General features: G+C 41.1%; 1 protein-coding gene across 5 annotated transcripts in view; it reads right to left on the bottom strand.

Annotated features, from left to right (window-relative positions):
- LOC139760935 (uncharacterized) overlaps positions 1-22,048 on the bottom strand; it is a 277,100-nt gene that overhangs the window by 12,888 nt on the left and 242,164 nt on the right. The window contains exons 1-4 of one of the 5 annotated variants that reach the window (XM_071684740.1): positions 11,871-11,978; positions 11,089-11,264; positions 5,060-5,215; positions 1,193-4,481 (exon numbers count right to left, since the gene is read on the bottom strand). In XM_071684740.1, coding sequence (XP_071540841.1) covers positions 2,672-4,054 — 1,383 coding nt within the window. In that variant the 5' untranslated portion in view covers positions 4,055-4,481; positions 5,060-5,215; positions 11,089-11,264; positions 11,871-11,978 and the 3' untranslated portion in view covers positions 1,193-2,671. Of the gene's footprint in view, positions 1-1,192; positions 4,482-5,059; positions 5,216-11,088; positions 11,265-11,870; positions 11,986-12,043; positions 12,195-22,048 lie in introns of those variants that run through there. The other 4 variants (XR_011715440.1, XM_071684730.1, XM_071684721.1 and 1 more) reach the window with 4 other exon arrangements.

Below are 22,048 nucleotides of genomic sequence, written 5' to 3'. Positions count from 1 at the left end.
GTGAAGCAATGCTTTTTGCGATTTTTTTTTTTTTTGCTTTGTTGCTGTCTCCCGTGTTTGCGAGGTAGCGGCAGGAAACAGACAAAAGAAATGGCCCAATCCACCCCTATACACATGTATATACATACGTCCACACACACAAATATACATACCTACACAGCTTTCCATGGTTTACCCCAGACGCTTCACATGCCCTGATTCAATCCACTGACAGCACGTCAACCCCGGTATACCACATTGATCCAATTCACTCTATTCCTTGCCCTCCTTTCACCCTCCTGCATGTTCAGGCCCCGATCACACAAAATCTTTTTCACTCCATCTTTCCACCTCCAATTTGGTCTCCCACTTCTCCTCGTTCCCTCCACCTCCGACACATATATCCTCTTGGTCAATCTTTCCTCACTCATTCTCTCCATGTGCCCAAACCATTTCAAAACACCCTCTTCTGCTCTCTCAACCATGCTCTTTTTTTTTTCCACACATCTCTCTTATCCTTACGTTACTTACTCGATCAAACCACCTCATACCACACATTGTCCTCAAACATCTCATTTCCAGCACATCCATCCTCCTGCGAACAACTCTATCCATAGCCACGCCTCGCAACCATACAACATTGTTGGAACCACTATTCCTTCAAACATACCCATTTTTGCTTTCCGAGATAATGTTCTCGACTTCCACACATTCTTCAAGGCTCCCAGGATTTTCGCCCCCTCCCCCACCCTATGATCCACTTCCACAGTTCCATCCGCTGCCAGATCCACTCCCAGATATCTAAAACACTTTACTTCCTCCAGTTTTTCTCCATTCAAACTTACCTCCCAATTGACTTGACCCTCAACCCTACTGTACCAATAACCTTGCTCTTATTCACATTTACTCTTAACTTTCTTCTTTCACACACTTTACCACTTTTTGCGATATGAATGTCAATTCATTTACACAGTTTCTTGGTATTATAATGGTGTATGGGGTATCAGCAGAACACCTGAATACACAAAAACACAATCTGGCAACAGAATGGAAAAAACTGTACACACACAGTCCTAGCCTGCAACTGACAGAAAACTGCTACTCGGGAGTGAGCATTATTTGAATGTCCCAACATTTCCAGTCATATTTCTGCAGGCCCCTAGTGACTCATTTATCTAGGCTTGTGCTTTCAAAAAGAAGTTATTGCACTTCACAAACAATGAAAATAGCTGTGTTTGTTAAACTTTTTGTTTCAAATGCTCCATAGAGCACTAATACATATATACTGTACATACATAATGATGTGAGTATGCTGAGAGTATGCTATGGGTGACAGAGAAATTCTGAAAACATTTGGATTCAGCATACAAAAATATATAAGAAACATATTTTTTCCATGGGACAACATCTATGTTGACCAGTGTAATCTTCAATGTATTCGAGTAACATATAAAACAGAATACTGTCCTGTACATGAGAAAATGTCCAGGAATATCAAGATATAGTTATGAACAGATTGCAAACATCAAGATACTTAGGTCTTTAACATGCAAACAAAAACTAATACTGTATGGTTCACAGTGTTTATCTTTCCATGCATCCAGATTTAATACAAACAAACAAGATGGCATTTCCTTACCAGTTTTTCCTCCACCTGTTGAGTGTTCAGCCATATACTTAAAATGAGCAAACACAGCACGTTAGTTCTGCCAGTGTCATGAGAAAACTGTCGATGTAAAACTGGATGTGCTGATACAAGAGTGGGTGAAGTCCTGTCAATAAAGTGCATTATTCAGCCGTATGATAATAATTTTCAATCTATTCAAGTAACACAGAATAGAATACTGTGAAGTATCAGAAAGTATGTCCAGAAATATCAAAAGAGATTAATAAACATGTACTTTCTAATGTAAACACATCTACATGTTCGAGTGTTCAAATTACACACAAATACCATGGATTCAAACAGTTTGTCCATCCACGCTTTTGGATTTGATGCAAAAAAAACAAAATGGCATCTCCTCACACCCTTTTCCTTCACCTCACCTGTTGAATTTATACCTAAGTACTGAAGGTTCTCTCTTTTTATATGGTACTCTAACTCTCCCAAAATGAGTAAGAGCCTAGCATTTATTAGTTTTGGCAGTGATATGGAAAGAAGTACCAGACTAAATTTAACACTGGATGTGCTGATGAGATATAGAGTGGATTTAGTCCTGTAGATAAAGCACTTTATTTTGTCATGTGATGATAATCTTTCATGATGTTCAATTAAAACACAGCACAACATACTGTACTGTATAAAATATGTTCTGAAATGTTATGAGATTAATAAACAGGTACTTTCTGTAGTAAACAAACAACAAAATGCTCATGTTTTTAAGTTACAAATAAGTGCAAATGCTGTAGCATTCAAACTCTATGTAAATCCAAATGTAATGTAATCAAACAACATGGCACACTAGTGCTCCCATGCTCTCCTCTGTCTGTTTTCAAATTGGTAGCAAAACTTTGGGATGACTTAGAATTGAGGTACAAGCTTTTTTTGCACGAAACATTGAAAATTCACCCTTATATTCAAGTAAATATGGTACCTGGTAAACTCCAAACATAATTTAACAGTCCAAGATGTTCATCATACATCATAATAATCTAAATACAATCCAAGTGAATTTTTTCAATGGCAGTGGTATTATGCATTACAATCATAAACACCATCAGATTCACTTTCATACTTTATGCAGCCATGGTCCAAAAGACTTTCTTCTTTAACTTCAATAGTACTATCTACTTCTTGTTTAATAAACACAGCATCTATCTGGAAAGGCTTTTCTACATGGGTACTCATATGTTCATTAAGAGCAACTTCATTAAAAAAATTTCTTTGACAAACTGTGCAAGAAGCCGCCATTTTTTCTCTGTGCCTCTTCATATGGTCTTTCAATTCACTATTTTCCTTAAACGATTTATCACACTCTAACCACTGTAATGATCTTTCTCCATATGAATGAATTAGCAAATGTTTTCTTGCTGCTGCTTTTTCAAAGAATCCCTTTCTGCACAGTGAGCATTCAAACATTGTCTTTCTTATATGAGTGCACTTCTGTTCTGTGAGTGAGTCCTGAACTTTAAACTTCTTATTACAAAACACACAATCTTGCTGCTTTTCTTCAATATGATCTTCTACATGCATCTCAAGTTGGTTACAACTGCTAAACGTAGACTTGCATATGTAACACTGATTGGGTTCCTCTTGTAAGTGCATTTGACTATGTCTATCAAGGTTGCATTTTCTTATGAATTTCTTACAACAAATTGAGCATTCATGTGGTTTTTCTCCTGCATGAATCCTCATATGAATCCGCAACTGACAGACCTTCTTACCACACAAAGAACACATATGAATTTTCATGTGTCTCTTCATGGAGCCTCTCTGTTTCAATATTTTCCCACAGATATGACACTCAGGTGGGTCCTCATGAGTTTGCATGTGTTTCATAAGTTGTAACTTTCGAGAGAACTTCATTCCACAATCAGAACAATGATGAGGTTTCTCACATGTGTGAATCAGTGCATGTCTTCTCAAAGTAGTCGCTTTTACAAACTGTTTCTTACACAGATGACATTTATGTTGTTTCTCACCTGTATGCTTATGAACATGCTGTCGAAGGCCATCTTTATCTGCAAATCCCATAGCACAATCTGCACATTTAAATGGCTTCTCTCCCGTGTGAGTCCTCAGGTGTCTCTTAAGATGGCCACTCTGAATGAAGTTCTTTTTACAAATTGAGCAATGATAACGTTCATCCCCAGTATGTACAAGCATATGCTTTTTAAGAGTTCCTTTTTCAGAAAATCTTTTCAAACACATAGTACATTCATATGGTTTTTCTCCTGAGTGTATTTGCATATGTCTATTGCGATTACCAGCAGCTCCAAACCCTTTTCCACATATGGAACATCTGAATGGTTTTTCTCCAGTATGAATTCTCATGTGTTTTTTTATGTCAGCACTGTATTTGGAGCTTTTTCCACACACTGTACATGTGAATGACTTTTCTTTTCTACTTCCCATACTGATATATATATTCCACACTATAAAATCTTCAAGGTGTTTTTTAAAAGGCAAGAATTTGAGGCAATATACTTCTAAAAGCCAATATACTCTAATACTTATACCAATTTAAGCTAAGTGTTTTCAACAGTTTCCAGCATCTTCAAAGCAAAAAAAGAAAAGTTCACCCAGCACATGTTGATCAAAGTATCAAGGAATTCTTATAACATAGTACACATATGTACAAATATATGCAATAAGTTTCATGCCAATTCTTCGGGTGCTGCAAAAATCAACTCATTCATTTGAAGGCTACTAAACTGGACATTCAATTGGAGGCTGCCAAATTGGACATTCACTTGAGGGCTGCCAAATTGAAAATGATAATATGTATGAAAATTTTTCTCTTTCTGCCTTCATCTTGCCTGGAGCTCCAAGAAGACAGCATCTGAGGAAAACACAAATATTGAAAGTACAACATATTTCAGCATTGGGTACTACATGAATATAAAAAACATACTTCATCAAACTTTTCTAAAAATTTGCAAGGATGAAATCATTCTTGAATAAAATATATGCATAAGATACTATAATGCAATTCATTATTTATCAAATTCATCAAGTCATTCATCCATTTTGAAGGTAAGTCACCTTATATAAAACATACAAACATTATACCTAAAGGTCCCATAAACAGCTACTGAGTCTCTTTGTATCCAAATGTTTAATTCTAACCCAAGATTCTATATTTCATGCAAAAGTATGAATGCAAAAGAAATCTACATTGTACATTAAGTGGAAAGACAGTAACGTAAACATAAATGACTACTGCGACACAATCTGCTATTCCTGTGAAATATCTAAGTCTCAACCATATAACATAAGTATCAAATACATGTAATAACTCTACTTGTGTGATCAGTAACAAAGAGGAAGCAAAACTGAACTGTTCATTAACACACACTCTCTCCTGAAAAGACATATCTAAGAATAAGACATTTTTATGAAAGCCTTAGTGTTACTCACATGCTAGAGGCTCCTGCCCTACTTCCAGTAGAATGGAAATGTGAACTCCTTTGGATCAAGAAGTTATCTGACGAGACTGTACTCCTAATGAAGCAGCCTTGCCAAAGGTGACTTTTCATCTAAGTGCAACCTAGAGCAGGTGGAGTCTGGTAACACCTGATAAGCAATAAAGATGATAATTTAGCCAAGTGATTACATGTCAAAAGTGGAAGGAACATGCAAAAGGAAGAAACCAAGGATAAGTGGAAAGATGGAGTGAAGGATGCTTTAGAGGTATGGGGCCTTAACATCCAGGAGCAAAAGGCATTTAAGGGATTGATCAAATTGTAGCGATATGGTATATAAAGGATGTGTTGTCACTGGGCTGAACCAAAGCATATGAAGCAGTCAGACGAAACCAAAAAAAGGTTTGTGGGGCATGGGAACAGGACATTCATATAAATAAGTAAAACTCCCAATGTCAGTTTTACTTGGGTTCCTCATTTTGGTGCATTATACATGATGGAGAGTGGATGTGAGAGAATGAGGCCATATCTTAATTTGTTCCTGGAACTACCTCACTAATGCTGGAAACGGCAAACATGTATGAAAAACAATTTTGCTGTAGTGACTATGATTCTTCTATACTATAGGTGAAAAAAATTTGAATCAATATATCAATATCTATATGAAGTTGGTATATTTGGCATCAATTGCTAAAGCAGTTTTAGTAATTTCTAGTACAGCAGCAATACTCCCACTTTGAGGACTGTAGTCTCATCCATTTGAACTTGAGGCTGTTGATCATATAAACTTACCTATCAGTTCTGGAGAATTCATCTAAAGTTTGATGGTTGTATAACAAATAATATTTTGAACTAGATTTTTGCAAAACCCATTAAAGATGTGTAAAATCGCCTGTGATGCAGTTGAATCTTGTGTTTGCTGGGAACTGTGATCTATCTAAGCAAGTGACTTTGTTTCTATTGTTAAGAGGTATAAATAATGTTACAGAAACTTTAGGCAAAAGAAAGTTGCATGAACCTTAGCCTTACAAGCATGAAGCACACTGGATTTCCTGGATTCTTTTACAAGATACTAGTACTAGTAAAATTAACATAAGGAATCTTCCTTATACTCATTCACATGAATGTCCAAATCCTATGCCATACGTTTAACTAAGAGTATTACAAGTGGATACATTTCAGTCATATTGTATTTAAGAAAAATCTCATAGACTTCAGCTAACACTTTCTTTTGCATATTCTACTTAATAGTTAACACATGGTAGTTTTCAGAAGAAAATCAGAAAAGGTTGTACAGAAAAAATGCAGAGGCTAGTATTACCCAAGTATGACACTCTGCTACTCCCACATAAAAAAACATTCTTAATTTTAGAATTCTAATTTGATATCCTCCCTCTTGTTTTATATTTCTATGAACAACTACCTTTTTCTCCAGATTGCTGACATTTTTGAAGTTAAACTTTATTTCAGTCTTCTTGCAGCTTGCATGCTTACATGTGCCAATATGTTAAGACTATATTTCTTATTTTCTAACTCTTATTGCACTGACTATACTTTATTACCACAAGAAACCCATCTATGGAGCTCACACAGCACACAGATAGTTTGCCATGTCCTATATGCAGAATCACAGGTCAAGAAGAGTGATGTTGTATGCTTGTGTAAAATGACAAAAGCTGCACATGTTAAGCAGGTTACCAAAGATTAATATAAAAAGCCTTTTTCCTTATTCATCTTTTGTAACTCAGGAGAGAAAACTCATCCACCTGAGAGATAATAAAGATGATATAATTAGGGTGAGATACTAAACAAGACCAAAAGATATGCATAAATAAATTGTTGATGAAGAGGAGATACATAAGCTTTCATTTATTACAAAATATAGAAATATATATATATATATATCCTATTTATTTCATTTATTATACTTTGTCGCTGTCGCCCGCATTAGCAAGGCAGTGCAAGGAAACAGACGAAAGAATGGCCCAACCCACCTACATACACATGTATATACATACATGTCCACACACGCACATATACATACCTATACATCTCAACGTATACATATACATACATACACAAACATATACATATATACATATGCTCATAATTCATACTGTCTGCCCTTATTCATTCTCGTTGCCACCCCGCCACACATGAAATGACAACCCCCTCCCCCCACATGTGCGCAAGGTAGTGCTACGAAAAGACAACAAAGGCCACATTTGTTCACACTCAGTCTCTACCTGTCATGTATAATGCACCAAAACCACAGCTCCCTTTCCACATCCAGGCCCCACAAAACTTTCCATGATTTACCCCAGACGCTTCACATGCCCTAGTTCAGTCCATTGAAAGCACATCGACCCCAGTATACCACATCGTTCCAATTCACTCTATTCCTTGCACGCCTTTCACCCTCCTGCATGTTCAGGCCCCAGTCACTCAAAATCTTTTTCACTCCATCTTTCCACCCCCACTCTGGTCTCCCACTTCTCGTTCCCTCCACCTCTGACACATATATCCTCTTTGTCAATCTTTCGTCACTCATTCTCTCCATGTGACCAAACCATTTTAAAACACCCTCTTCTGCTCTCTCAACCACACTCTTTTTATTACCACACATCTCTCTTACCCTTTCATTACTTACTCGATCAAACCATCTCACACCACATATTGTCCTCAAACATCTCATTTTCAGCACATCCACCCTCCTCTGCACAACTCTATCCATAGCCCATGCCTTGCAACCATATAACATTGTTGGAACCACTACTCCTTCAAACATACCCATTTTTGCTTTCCAAGATAAGGTTCTCGACTTCCACACATTCTTCAAGGCTCCCAGAATTTTCGCCCCCTCCCCCACCCAATAATTCACTTCCGCTTCCATGGTTCCATCCGCTGCCAAACCCACTACCAGATAATTAAAACACTTCACTTCCTCCAGTTTTTCTCCATTCAAACTTACCTCCCAACTGACTTGACCCTCAACCCTACTGAACCTAATAACCTTGCTCTTATTCACATTTACTCTCAACTTTCTTCTGTCACACACTTTACAAAACTCAGTCACCAGCTTCTGCAGTTTCTCATGTGAATCAGCCACCAGCGCTGTATCATCAGCGAACAACAACTGACTCACTTCCCAAGCTCTCTCATCCACAACAGACTGCATACTTGCCCCTCTTTCCAAAACTCTTGCATTCACCTCCCTAACAACCCCATCCATAAACAAATTAGACAACCATGGAGACATCACACACCCCTGCCACAAACCAACATTCACTGAGAACCAATCACTTGCCTCTCTTCCTAAGCGTACACATGCCTTACATCCTCGATAAAAACATTTCACTGCTTCTAAAAACTTCCCCCCCCCACACCATATATTCTTAATACCTTCCACAGAGCATCTCTATCAACTCTATCATATGCCTTCTCCAGATCCATAAAAGCTACATACAAATCCATTTGCTTTTCTAAGTACTTCTCACATACATTCTTCAAAGCAAACACCTGATCCACACATCCTCTACCACTTCTGAAACCACACTGCTCTTCCCCAATCTGATGCTCTGTACATGCCTTCACCCTCTCAGTCAATATCCTCCCTTATAATTTCCCAGGAATACTCAACAAACTTATACCTCTGTAATTTGAACACTCACTTTTATCCCCTTTGCCTTTGTACAATGGCACTATGCAAACATTCCTCCAATCCTCAGGCACCTCACCATGAGTCATATATACGTTAAATAACCTTACCAACCAGTCAACAATACAGTCACCCCCTTTTTTAATAATTCCACTGCAATATCATCCAAACCTGCTGCCTTGCTGGCTTTCATCTTCCGCAAAGCTTTTACTACCTCTTCTCTGTTTACCAAATCGTTCTCCCTAACCCTCTCACTTTGCACACCACCTCAACCAGAACACCCTATATCTGCCACTCTATCATCAAACACATTCAACAAACCTTCAAAATACTCACTCCATCTCCTCACACCACCACTACTTGTTATCACCTCCCCATTAGCCCCCTTCACTGAAGTTTCCATTTGTTCCCTTGTCTTACGCACTTTAATTTACCTCCTTCCAAAACATCCTTTTATTCTCCCTATGTGCATGTGTATGTATATATATGTATATGTGTATATGTTGATATGTATATGTATGTGCATGTATGTATATATGTGTGAGTATGAGTGGATGGGTCTTTGTCTATTTCCTGGCACTATCTCCCGGATGTGGGAAACGGCGATCAAGTATAATATGAATATATAAATAATTAGAAAACCCTAGAAGGTATGGAACCCAACTTACATCTGGAATTAACATCCTACCAGTATGACAGGTTCATATCATAGACTTTGTGAAATACCAGAGGTATGAAGTCCAAAGGTATGATATGCACAAAAAGAGAAAACACCTTAAACATCCAAGACACAAGACTCTTCAACAACTTGCTAGCTACCATCAGAAACAGCATGGAATGCAGTGAAGTTCAAAAGTACACTGAACAAGTACCTACAAATTTTACCAGACCAACCAGGCTGTGGAGGCTACATGGCCCTGAGGGATATGGCTTACAACATCTCTGTCAAACAACGACACAAACAGCTCAGGCCTAGCCTGGGTTATGAGGATGAAAATCCCTGACAAATTCACCTGGTATTTACCTTCTTGTTCTTACTTATGATATGGAAAATTTGCACTTACTGCCCCATTATCAGCGTCATTAATAACTATCAGAAAGCAAACCTGTTTCAAGACTGTGGCACACTAATTGTTACATCTATCCATTCTGAGGCCTGACCATTAATCACTACTTACTATTTATAGCCAGTCAACCAATTTCCTAACCATCTCTATCATATGACTCAACTTTTATTGATAACCTTTGATGTCGAACTTTATTGAATGTTTCTCGAATATCTAAAATGTCAACAACTGCTTCACTTCCATCATACATGTTGATTATATCATAAAAGAAATCAAACAGACCTGTCAGACATTAATGATTTTGTCAAAAACCATGATAAGAATCATTTAAGTGGTGGTCTTCTAAGTGGTTCAAAATTTTGTCTTGAATGATGGTTTCCATACATTTTCCAACTAAAGACATTAGGCTAATTGGATGATAATTTGTATTTTAGGAAAACTTATCATTTACTAGATTGGCCAATCGTAAGTAGAGGCAGCATAGGCATGGTGGTGGCGGACATTACATGTGATTGCAAGCAGGGGCAAGTTCCGAGACAAGGTGCACAACCACCCAACATTGTCACTAGTGAATTACTAAGGCCTCTAGGCAGCTCCTGTGACTCACTGTTTCTTTAGATCACCATCTATGGCCAACCAGCAGAGCCTACAATGCATATGGAATTCAAACAAGGAAAAAAAAATACATGCATATATTGATGCCATTAGCATCCAGTTACATACATGTACACTGACACTAACAGCACCATTATGTAAGTGTTGATCGACATCAAATGCCCCATTACCTAAGAGTAGACTGACATCAAGCACCAAGTGGGTTAAAAATAATTCTTTTCACTTAAACTAAATTTTTGTTCAGTTTCTTGTAATGGCTTATGTTCACTGTCAACATCATTAAACTGGTTTAGAAACTTGAAAGCTGTATGCATGTCATTCCTTAGTCTTCTCTGTGCCATAACTAACAAATTTATGGCCTCTAACCTGTACCTTAGTTCTTGTAATTCTGGTACCATCTTTATTACCTACTCTGGAACTTCTCTATAAATTCTTTGTGCTTCTCTAATCGTTAAAGAACCACATTCATATTTGTGCGGTTTTCCCTGTGGGAACTGTATGCGTATTTGTACAGGTTGCCTCTTCCTGCCCTCATTTAAACTGGAAAGCAAGCTTTAATGGTATGTAGATGTTCCTTAAGTCACACGCAACTATAACTAGTAAAAAAAAAATCCTTGTTTCATTTACCCATATAACACAAAAGGGGTAACAGTCTTGCCCTGTGGGGGCCCTATTCATACTTACAGGGGGAGCCTTTTGCTGCAGCCGTTTAAATTGGTTGATGTGCTTAATCAGTATGTACAGATGATAAATGCCACATGAAACCACAATCAGTCCTAAGTCTCAGTTACCCATCCACACTGGGGTATGTTCAGCCTTCGTATGTGCCCTACACCAATCAGCAGCGAGTCAGCAAATGCCTTTGCAACAATAATTATGGTGATAATGATTCTATGGATGCTGAACCGTTAGCATTCGAAAATATTTCTGTTTATCCATAAACTACTGGTGGTGAAAGTAGAGAGATGATGATGTACGTCAACAAGTCAAAAAATAAGTATTAAGATATTAACTGATTCACCAATCTTCTCTTAAATATTTTCTAGGTGTTTTATCATGCATTAACACCACATTGTTCCTTAGTACTGTACACAATGCCAGTATCACCTCATACAAATTTGTATAATAATATATAATGGTCAAAATTAGGATCTGCAGGTAGCGAAAGTACACTGAACTTTAACCAAAATGTATTCAAAACCATGCTCCTCCAAAATCACCAAGTATTATGACCAATTAACGGGAATATCCTAAGAATCCATCATTATTTCAGTGGTTTATCTTACCTAGAACTTTACTGAAGAATTAGAGACAACTGTCAATGAACCTGGGATGCGGAAAGATAATTAAAACCAAACAATTCTAGACCCTAGTCTGGCAGTCACCCTTAGGGAAAGAGTCTTCAGAACAATGAATTTAAATATATAAACCCATAACCCTCAAATAAAACTATTTCTATAACTTACTTGATCTAAACAGTAATTTCATTCTATCTAACGTCATGGGTTCACTTTCCTAACAGTGTTAGGACGTCAAGGAAATTAATACTAGCTAATCTGAGTCCTCCGACTCAAGTCATCCAGGTCAGGGTATCGTGATTGTTACAGTTATTAAATAAAACGCTGGACAAGATCCTCACCTTGTATACTTGTCATCCATATAATAAAGATAATTCTTGATCTTTCTTTATTATTCACCATGAAATGTACCGAAAGAAATGATGAGTACCAGTATTTATGACGTTTTATATCAATATCATAACACGAAATTGATGACCTTCAGACGGGACCTTGCACTGTGCCGAGGAAAACAATAATGTTGCCAACGAAGTAACTGATGCCCGAATTAATTATTAATGTCGGTTATATACTAATAAAGAGTAATATACTAATAATCAACATGAAAGAATAATCAGAGGTCATTAAAGATACAAAAATAATAAAATACCTGGATGTTACAATGATTCACACTAGAAACTTAATATGGCAATAGAAGGCTATGCAAATTCGAAAGAAATAACGAATTGGTCGTAACCTGTCATTGCACAAAGGTGTAACAACACTTTTAGAGGTCATTACTAGTCATCTTCTATGACTTCCATCTTATGAACTTCATAGCAGCTACTTTACACAGAGACGAAAATACAGTATAAAGACAAATGTCAGAACCACCAAAGCATGCAAAAGAGACCACATGTACGAGGAGAGGTAGTGCCTCAGCCATGAAATCAAGAATTATAAGACATGATATATCTATAGTATACACTGAAGGAAAATTGCAATGAACGAAAAAGGAAATGCACTGCTCAGAAGAATACGACAGGATATGGGAGCTGAAAGAAAGTATGAATGGATAAAAGCGACAGAATAGTACCAGCAGAAAACAGAAGTAGCATATACCATGCTACACAAAAGACAACTAATGAATGATAGGTATCTTTCGGATAAAAGAATTAGAAATAGCGATAAGTCAAGATAAAACACCATAAACCGATGGATATCGTGATTAAAAGAAGGCTGTTAGAGATTGCTTCCTCCGTCAACTCCAATGTGATCAAACTGACAGACACAAACGATAATGTTATCACCCAAGATGAAAAAGATGCTGACCCCCTCTTTACTTCAGACGCCCTTGGGAGATATAAACTGCTACAAACACAAAGGATGCAGCCAGAACAACATGGGAAACAAAATGAGAGAACTAAATGACTCCTACAAATCTCCAGCTCAGCGAGAGAGAGAGAGAGAGAGAGAGAGAGAGAGAGAGAGAGAGAGAGAGAGAGAGAGAGAGAGAGAGAGAGAGAGAAACTAAAACTTCTATGGCAGCTGTAAAACCGAATCTACATACCCTTAAGACAACGAAGGAAACAAATTATATGGAGACCGGGAAAAGAAGCTTTATTAAGAAATGTGGAAGAAAGTTTTCATTAAACACCCCAGACGAAAACAAAAAAAAAAAAAATGACCGAGCTAACGAAGAAACGGTAAAGCTGATTGAAAAAATAAGACCATCACTCATCACCAGACAGTTAACATCGACATTACGTCAATAATAACCATAGCAGAATTAATGGGAACAGTAAAGAACACAAAGAAAGCAAAATTAACAGAAACATCATGCTAACTCTACCAAAATCAGCATTGAAGTACCTTCAAAATGTGTTCAACACCTTATGCTTCGAGATATTTCCCAAGTAAATTAAGAAAAACGCAGTCATCAAAATGATCCCCAAAGAAGGCAAACACCACTTCACCCTATCAACTACAGACCAGATTCTGTTCTAGAAGTTCCAGGGAAAATATTCGAAAGAATTCTGATCAGATCAAGAACACACTTGGAAAATGAAAACCTCCATTAACATCCGAAAGTTTGGATTCAGACAGAATAAAGGAACCACCCAAGCAATAGCAAGGAAAACAATATCTTTAATACTTGCTAATAAAAACCTGTCACCTAGTGCTAAGGAACGTCAGGAAAGCCTTTGACACGGTCTGGTGTTATGGACTCAGACATATGCAGAGTCAGCTCAATCCCCTGACGCCATTCTTCAAATACTATGCAACTTTAATGAAGGCAGGACGGCTCAAATTCACACCAACTCGTTTCTTGGATAAATATTCAACTTATTTGTTGGAGTTCCCCAAGGAAGTACACTTTCCCCAACCTTGTGCAAAACATGCATCTGAGATATGCCCACCTCAACATCAGGCAACATCAACATACGCTATGCGGACGATGTCACACGAGTGGTATGCTACCAGGGAAAATCAAAGGCCATACTTGATAGAATAACGATGAGAAGTTGAAATAACGAACAACTACGAAAACAAGTGGAAAATACAGACAAACATCACCAAAATCACCGTAATTTCTAAAGCCCAAAGAACCAGTAAGGAAGTGATGATTGTAAATAGAGTGATAGAAGTTCAGAAGAGAGGGTAACATCCTCGGACTTACATGTGCCATTTTCGGCTACACGAAAAATGTTAAGGAAAAATCGGACAACTGTCCTCACAAAACTAGATGAATTCAAACCTTTAAGCCCAAAGATCAAGACACATCTGATGAAAGCTATGGTTCTCCCTATATTAAAATATCCTCCCATCCAGACACATACAATATGCAACATGCACATGAAGATTCCTCAAAACGTACAAAATCAAGCATTAAGGCTCGCCACCAACCAGAGATATCCATATACTCTAACGACAGAACAAATACATTATCGACACAATCCCCATCAACTTTAGACTGCACAGAAAAGCAGTTAAAATATTTTAAACACTAGAACAAACTCAAAACACACTTAGTGCTCACGTCACAGACCTTCACCAGGAAACAGATGAGGAAAACAACTGGCTCCCCCCGAGAAGTCACGAAAACAACCGACACAGAACCAGAAACAATTTCCTAAATAAAAAGATGAAGCCTATTACTCCATCAGTTACACTTAAGACCCTGATTGAGCCCTCCAACCGCTCGATAAAAAAAGATGAGGAGACCTTTCCCAGTAACACAAGAACCTGGCCAGACTCTTCCTAAGCTAAACAATTACCTTCTAAGTTAACCATGTTAGCTTCACATATAGCAGCCCGACACCTGTTAATCTCGTACTTTCTTTCCATCTCATGGCTTTCCTTCTCCTATCTCCATCTCTGTTTATTCACCCTCTTTTCTCTATTCATCATCATCATCGACATCAACAAAAAAGAAAAAAGGAACAGCGAAGGGGCCAAGTGAGGATTTCCCCCCTTAAGCTCAGTCCTCTGTTTTAACGCTATTTCGCTAACGCGGGAAATGGCGAATATGTATAAAACTATGAATACATATATATATATACGGGAGGTAAGTTGCTAGAAGTAGTGAAAAGTTTTTACCAAGGATGTAAGGCATGTCTACAAGTAGGAAGAGAGGAGTGAGATTGATTCCCAGTGAGTGTCGGTCTTCGGAAAGGGTGTGTGATGTCCCCACGGTTGTTTGATTTGTTTATGGATGGGGTGGTTAAGGAGGTAAATGCAAGAGTTTTGGAGAGGGGTAATTATGGTCTGTTGGGGATGAAAGGGCTTGGGAAGTAAGTCAGTTTCTGTTCGCCGATGACACAGCTCTAGTGGCTGATTCGTGTGAGAGAATGCAGAAGTTGGTGACTGAATTTGAAAAAGTGTGTGAAAGAAGCGAGTTGAGAGTAAATGTGAATAAGAGCAAGGTTATTAGGTTCAGTAAGACTGAGAGACGTTAATTGGGATGTAACTATGAATGGAGAAAAATTGGAGGATGTGAAGTGTTCTAGATATCTGGGTGTAGATTTAGCAGCGGATGGAACCATGGAAGTGGAAGCGAGTCACAGGGTGGGGAAGGGGCGAAAGTTTTAGGAGCGATGAAGAACGTGTGGAAGGAGGGAACGTTAACTCGGAGAGCAAAAATGAGTATGTCTGAAGGAATAGTAGTTCCAACAATGTTACATGGTAGCAAGGTATGGGCTATAGATAGGGTTGTACGAAGGAGGGTGGATGTGTTGGAAATGAAACGTTTGAGGAAAATATATGGTGTGAGGTGGTTTGATCGAGTAAGTAATGAGAGGGTAAGAGATATGTGTGGAAATAAAAAGAGTTTAGCTAAGAAAGGAGAAGAGGGCGTGTTGAAATGGTTTGGACATATAATGAGAATGAGTGAGGAAAGCTTGAATAGAGAAAATATGTGTCAGAGGTGAAGGGAAGAAGGAGAAGCGGGAGACCAAATTGGAGGTGGAAGGATGGAGTGAAAGAGATTTTGAGCGATCGGGCCTGAACATACTGGAGGGTGAAAAGCGTGCAAGGAAAAGAGCGAATTGGAACGATGTGGTATACCGGGGTCGACGTGTATGTGAAGCGTCTGGGGTAAACCATGGAAAGGTCTATTGGGCCTGGATGTGGATAGGGAAATGTGCTTTCAGTGCATTACGCATGACAGCTAGAGACTGAGTGTGAACGAATGTGGCCATTTATGTTCGTTTTCCTAGCGCTACTTCGCTGAAGCGGGGAGCAGCGATGCTGTTTCCTGTGGGGAGGGGCAATGACAGGAATGGATGAAAGCAAGCAAGTATGAATATGTACAGGTGTAAATGTGAATATGTTTGTATATGTGCGTGTATATGCGTTTATGTATATATACGTATATATGAGTGGATGGGCCATTCTTCGTCCGTTTCCTTGCGCTACCTAGCTGACGCGGGAAACCGATCATTCATGATACACTACTACTACTATTACTACTAATAATGATAATAATAATGATAATATATATATATATATATGAACAAAGTGCATATGGACGCGCACTATCAATGGAACATACAAACTTCCAACAGCTAGGATCGAACCCGGGAAACCCGCGCAACAGGCGGGAGCGATATTGCTAGGCTATGATCGCCCCTGATAGGATACTGACTATTCGAATACTACGTATGTACTCGAATACCCTTCGTCTCACGTTGGCTGTTTGAGCTAATGATGATAATAATACAGATAATAGCCACGGCTGTAGAAGTAGGATCACTTGTAAAAATTTGCTTTAATAAAAGATGACTGTCTTTTCATTGGATATCGTTTGCTTGTGACAGTGTAATAAAGCTCTCAGACGCAAAAAATACGTGAATTTACTACCAAACTTATCCCTGGGGGATACGGGAGAAAGAATACTTCCCACGTATTCCCTGCGTGTCGTAAAAGGCGACTAAAACGGGAGGGAGCGGGGTGGTGGAAATCCTACCCTCTCCTTTTCGATTTTCCAAAAGAAGGAACAGAGAAGGGGGCCAAGTGAGGATATTCCCTCAAAAGCTCAGTCCTCTGTTCTTAACGCTACCTCGTTAACACGGGAAATGGCGAATAGTATGGAAAAATGAAAAAAACTACCAAACTATTAAAGAACTGAAACAACGACCTACATGTATTAATGTATACTTACTACATACATTTCAATATACTAACTTAACATATAGTTCATCCCTACATCTAAGTTACACTCAGTGAGCATCAGGAAGACGGCAACGCATGTACCAGGGCTAACGCTGAACGCATTTGACAGGGCTGGCGTTGAACGCATTTAACCGATCTAGCGTTCAACGTATTTGGCAAGGATATTGCTCAACGCATGTGGTAAGGTTGGTGTTCAACACATGTAACAGGGATGATGCTGAACGAGTGTAGCAAAGATGGTGCTCAACGTAAGTTGCAGAGGTGGTGCTCAACGCATGTACCCAGCAGGGTGGTGCTCAACACATGTACCTAGCAGAGTGGTGCTCAACACATGTACCTAGCAGGGTGGTGCTCAACACATGTGCCTAGCAGAGTGGCGCTAAACACATGTACCTAGCAGGGCGGTGCTCAACACATGTGAGTAGCAGAGTGGCGCTAAACACATGTACCTAGCAGGGTGGTGCTCAACACATGTGCCTAGCAGAGTGGTGCTCAACGTATGTACCTAGCAGGGTGGTGCTCAACACATGTACCTAGGAGAGTGGTGCTCAACACATGTACCTAGCAGGATGGTGCTCAACACATGTACCTAGGAGAGTGGTGCTCAACACATGTACGTAGCAGGATGGTGCTCAACACATGCAGAAGAGCTATCGTTCTGTGCATGTAGCAGGGCATCTGTGGTGCTCAACGCAGAGAAAGACGGCAGTACAAGAAGTGATCTGAGTAAATGAAAGTAAGGTCATTTGTGTTGCGGTCGTTCGGCTGTGTTAATCACAGGATTTGTCTCGTTCAATAAAGGAAGGCGAAGCGAGGATGCTGCGACTAGGCTTCGCCGAGAGAGTCGTGGTGGCGACTAGGCTTCGCTGGGAGAGTCGTGGTGGCGACTAGGCTTCGCTGGGAGAGTCGTGGTGGATAAGCATTAGGCGAAAAAAAAAACATAATTGATATCGAAGCTAAAGTATCATCACACGGCAGATGGCTACTGTAGTACTGGTGACCACCGACCCCCATATAGTACACTACGAGGGTTGGTGGAGGCGTACGTAGTATTGTGGAAGGCCAGGGAGGAGGGGGTTGTGAGTGGCGGGCGGTCGGGCGGGCGGGTGGCGGAAGGCGAGTCGCTCCTTCACTAATGCGTACCGTCCACGGTCCTCCCCTCCCGTGCCTTGCGGTCATCCAGTGTTGTCGTAAATTAACTCTGAGGTTTATGGAGGCGGCCACTGGTGAATATTGAGTAATTTACATCTATAATGAAGGCCGGAGTGAGGTGCTGGGTTCAGGGTGTGGTATTTACGAGTTTTGCATACATGGCTTCGCCTCCTGCACCTGAGAATTATATCATGGGTAAAGGTTATAATTGTTGTCACTGACATTGTGACACAGGCCGGGGTCTGCTGGTCTGGCCTTGCCTGGTGGTCTCTCGGTGTTGTGTCAGTCCTGAACATGAAGGAAAAAATAAAAACACTTTTACCAAAGATGAATGGGAATATAATGCCTGTGGAAAATACCCGTTACGATCCAGGGGAAGAAAAAAAATAGACATTTATAATTGGATGTTTTAAGTAGTATGAAACGAAACGGAAGTTAACGAAGGAATATTACTAATCTATTGGCCTCCGTGGTGCAACACATTAGCGTTGCTGACCATGAGGCATTCATAGGCCGCAAAGAGGATGAGTATGCATGGTTTCCAATCCTGGCTGCGGTAGTTGGTCCACAGCTAACGCAGGTGTTCATCCTTCGCTAAGGGCTGGTCGATAATGTGGGTACCTGGCTTAGGCTAGGGAATACACACACACACACACACACACACACACACACACACACACACGAATTTAGTGCATATGAACGCGCAATTTCATAGAACACAATACCTTCCAAGAGCCAGGATTCGAACAAAGGACCTTTAGCCTAGCAGTTAGCGTTCCCTTCTCAGCTAACAAAATATCTGGGGGTGTCAAGGTTAGGTTTCAGGTTTGGTGACCCCGTATGACCTAATTAAAGTGACGTCATAGCGCTTATTAACTTCGCCCTGGAGCATGACGATTTGACCCTTAGACACGGTGACCTGATCATTTGACATGGCTCTTAAGGGTTAGGTCAAAGGTCAGGTCAGCATACCCAAGGGTCATACCGTCGTATTGTTAAGGCGTACAACTGTGCTCAAAGTTCCTACTGTCATGCCGTACCGTCGTGCTCAAGGGTCGTACCGTCGTGCTCAAGGGTCGTACCGTCGTGTTCAAGGGTCGTATCGTCGTGTTCAAGGGTCGTACTTTCGTGCTCAAGGATCGTACCGTCTTGTTCAGGGGTCGTACCGTCGTGCTCAAGGGTCGTACCGTCGTGTTCAAGGGTCGTACCGTCGTGCTCAAGATCGTACCGTCGTGCTCAAGTCATCGTACCGTCATGCTCGAGGGTCGTACCGTCGTGCTCAAGGGCCGTACTGTCGTGCTCAAGTCATCGTACCGTCGTGCTCAAGGGTCGTCTGCAGAACGACCCTTCAATATGTTGACTAGGCCTATGACCTGAGACTAGGGGGGTCAGGTCATAAACCCCACCCCCTCCCCCCCTGGTTCAGATCTTCCCTACAAACCTCCCATGGCAGTATACTTACTTTCCCTAGCACTAAATATGGCTGTTCCTCCGCCTTTGCCCCTGTCGGTTGCTGTGCCCCTGATGTGGTGGTGGGTGAGGAGTGATGGCGTCTGCTGTACTTCGCTGTTCCTCTGACAGAGATAACCTCGTCATGGACCATCATGTCTCCTGTTATCCGTCTTGCCCCATGTACACAGTGGCAATAGCGCCATGCAAAATGGCTTAAGCTCACACGACTTCACAAAAGTCTTTGGAAATTGTATTTTGATGAATTCACTTACCTGCACATCTCATGCTTTACCGCCCCAGCAAAATAATTTTTATTCCTTCCTCTGCATCGGAAAGTTGGGAGGAATTCTAATTGCCTCTTGTTAAATCATGGGGAACAACACTTAAGTCATGTCGATAACTCATGGGCCTCTGGGGTCACCAGTAATTTGAATATATTTGAATGCAACAACAGCAAAGCGCCACTGATCTATTCTCGACCCCAACGTTTATTTGCATGTAATGATCAACTTGATCCTAGTAAATATAATCAGATTTGATGCGAAGGTAATTAAGATAATTAATAACGCAATTAGGTCTCGAGAAATCAGTGAGGCCCCCCAGCTGACAGTTTAGCAAGTCCCCTAGCACACATGAGACTTGTCCCCCAGCACACAGCATACTTGTCCCCCAGCACACAGCATACTTGTCCCCAAGCACACAGCATACTTGTCCCCCAGCACACAGCATACTTGTCCCCCAGCACAAAGCTTACTTGTCCCCCAGCACACAGCATACTTGTCCCCCAGCACACAGCTTACTTGTCCCCCAGCACAGCTTACTTGTCCCCCAGCACACAGCATACTTGTCCCCCAGCACACAGCTTACTTGTCCCCCAGCACACAGCTTACTTGTCCCCCAGCACAGCTTACTTGTCCCCCAGCACACAGCATACTTGTCCCCCAGCACACAGCTTACTTGTCCCCAGCACACAGCATAGTTGTCCCCCAGCACACGGTTCACTAGGTCCCCCAGCACACGGTCCACTGGGTCCCCAGCACATGACCTTCCTGTCTATCAGCACATGGCTCACTAGCTACCACAGCAGATGGCCCTTCTTTCCCTAACTCACATCCTACTTCCCCAAGCAGACGGCCTTCCTGTCCCCCAGCACACAGCTTATCAAATCCCCAGCGGGGGCGCGTGGGGGATGACATCGGCGCGCCCGCAAAAGCCATACGACTCATTGTATGTCACATTCGTTTGTGGAGGACGTGGAGGATGACACTAACGTCCCTTTGTGTAGTCACGACGAATTGCTACACGGGACACGGGGTGTGATCCCGGTGCACCTCCACTGAGAATTTAGGGGCGTGCAAGGTGGCGTGGACAGGATTGGGAGAGGGAGTGGAGTGTGTACGTCCATAACAGAGGTGGGGACTAGGTAAAGAGGCCGGGGGAGGAGGAGGTGGTGGACGAGATGGACTGGATGAACCCTGACAGCTCACAGGCCGTATTATCATCCGGCTAGACAGCTCCATGCAGTTGGTGTCCACACACACAGCGACGGAGATGGCAGCCGTGTTGCAAAACAACCCCACCATCCCTGGAGAGCAGGGACGACAGTAAGTCTAGGGATATTGAGATCGTTCGTGGAAATGGTGCTACAGCGAGTGTGGCATACCCGGCAGCCTGCTTCAGGGGCGCTGGGGGTGGAGAACTCCTCCCCTCTCTCTCCCTCCTCCACACACACGGGTAATCACGACGAGACCTGATGAACGTGCACCTTAATTGCTGGGTTTTTGCAACCCGCCGAGTTGCGCGGGACAATTTAATCCGTGGGTAATTGTTATGCATAGTCATTAAGGGTATTTAGCCATCCATAAATTAGGGTGTAACTACACCTTCCCCCGGCAGCATGTGTCTCAATTATGCCCCGGCCGGCCCGGCTGTACAAGGTGTTGTAATGAGGCCCCTCCGTCGGTACGGTACTGGCTGGAGACCCACCGTCGGTGCGGTACTGCCGGGAGGGCCCACCGTCGGTACGGTACTGGCTGGAGACCTACCGCCGGTACGGTACTGGCGGAGGGGCCCTCCGTCGGAACGGTACT

Source organism: Panulirus ornatus, chromosome 3 (assembly GCF_036320965.1).
Source record: "Panulirus ornatus isolate Po-2019 chromosome 3, ASM3632096v1, whole genome shotgun sequence".
NCBI classification, from domain to species: Eukaryota; Metazoa; Arthropoda; class Malacostraca; order Decapoda; family Palinuridae; genus Panulirus; species Panulirus ornatus.
Note: the sequence above shows the minus strand (reverse complement) of the source record. Positions and strands in the feature narration are given on the sequence as shown.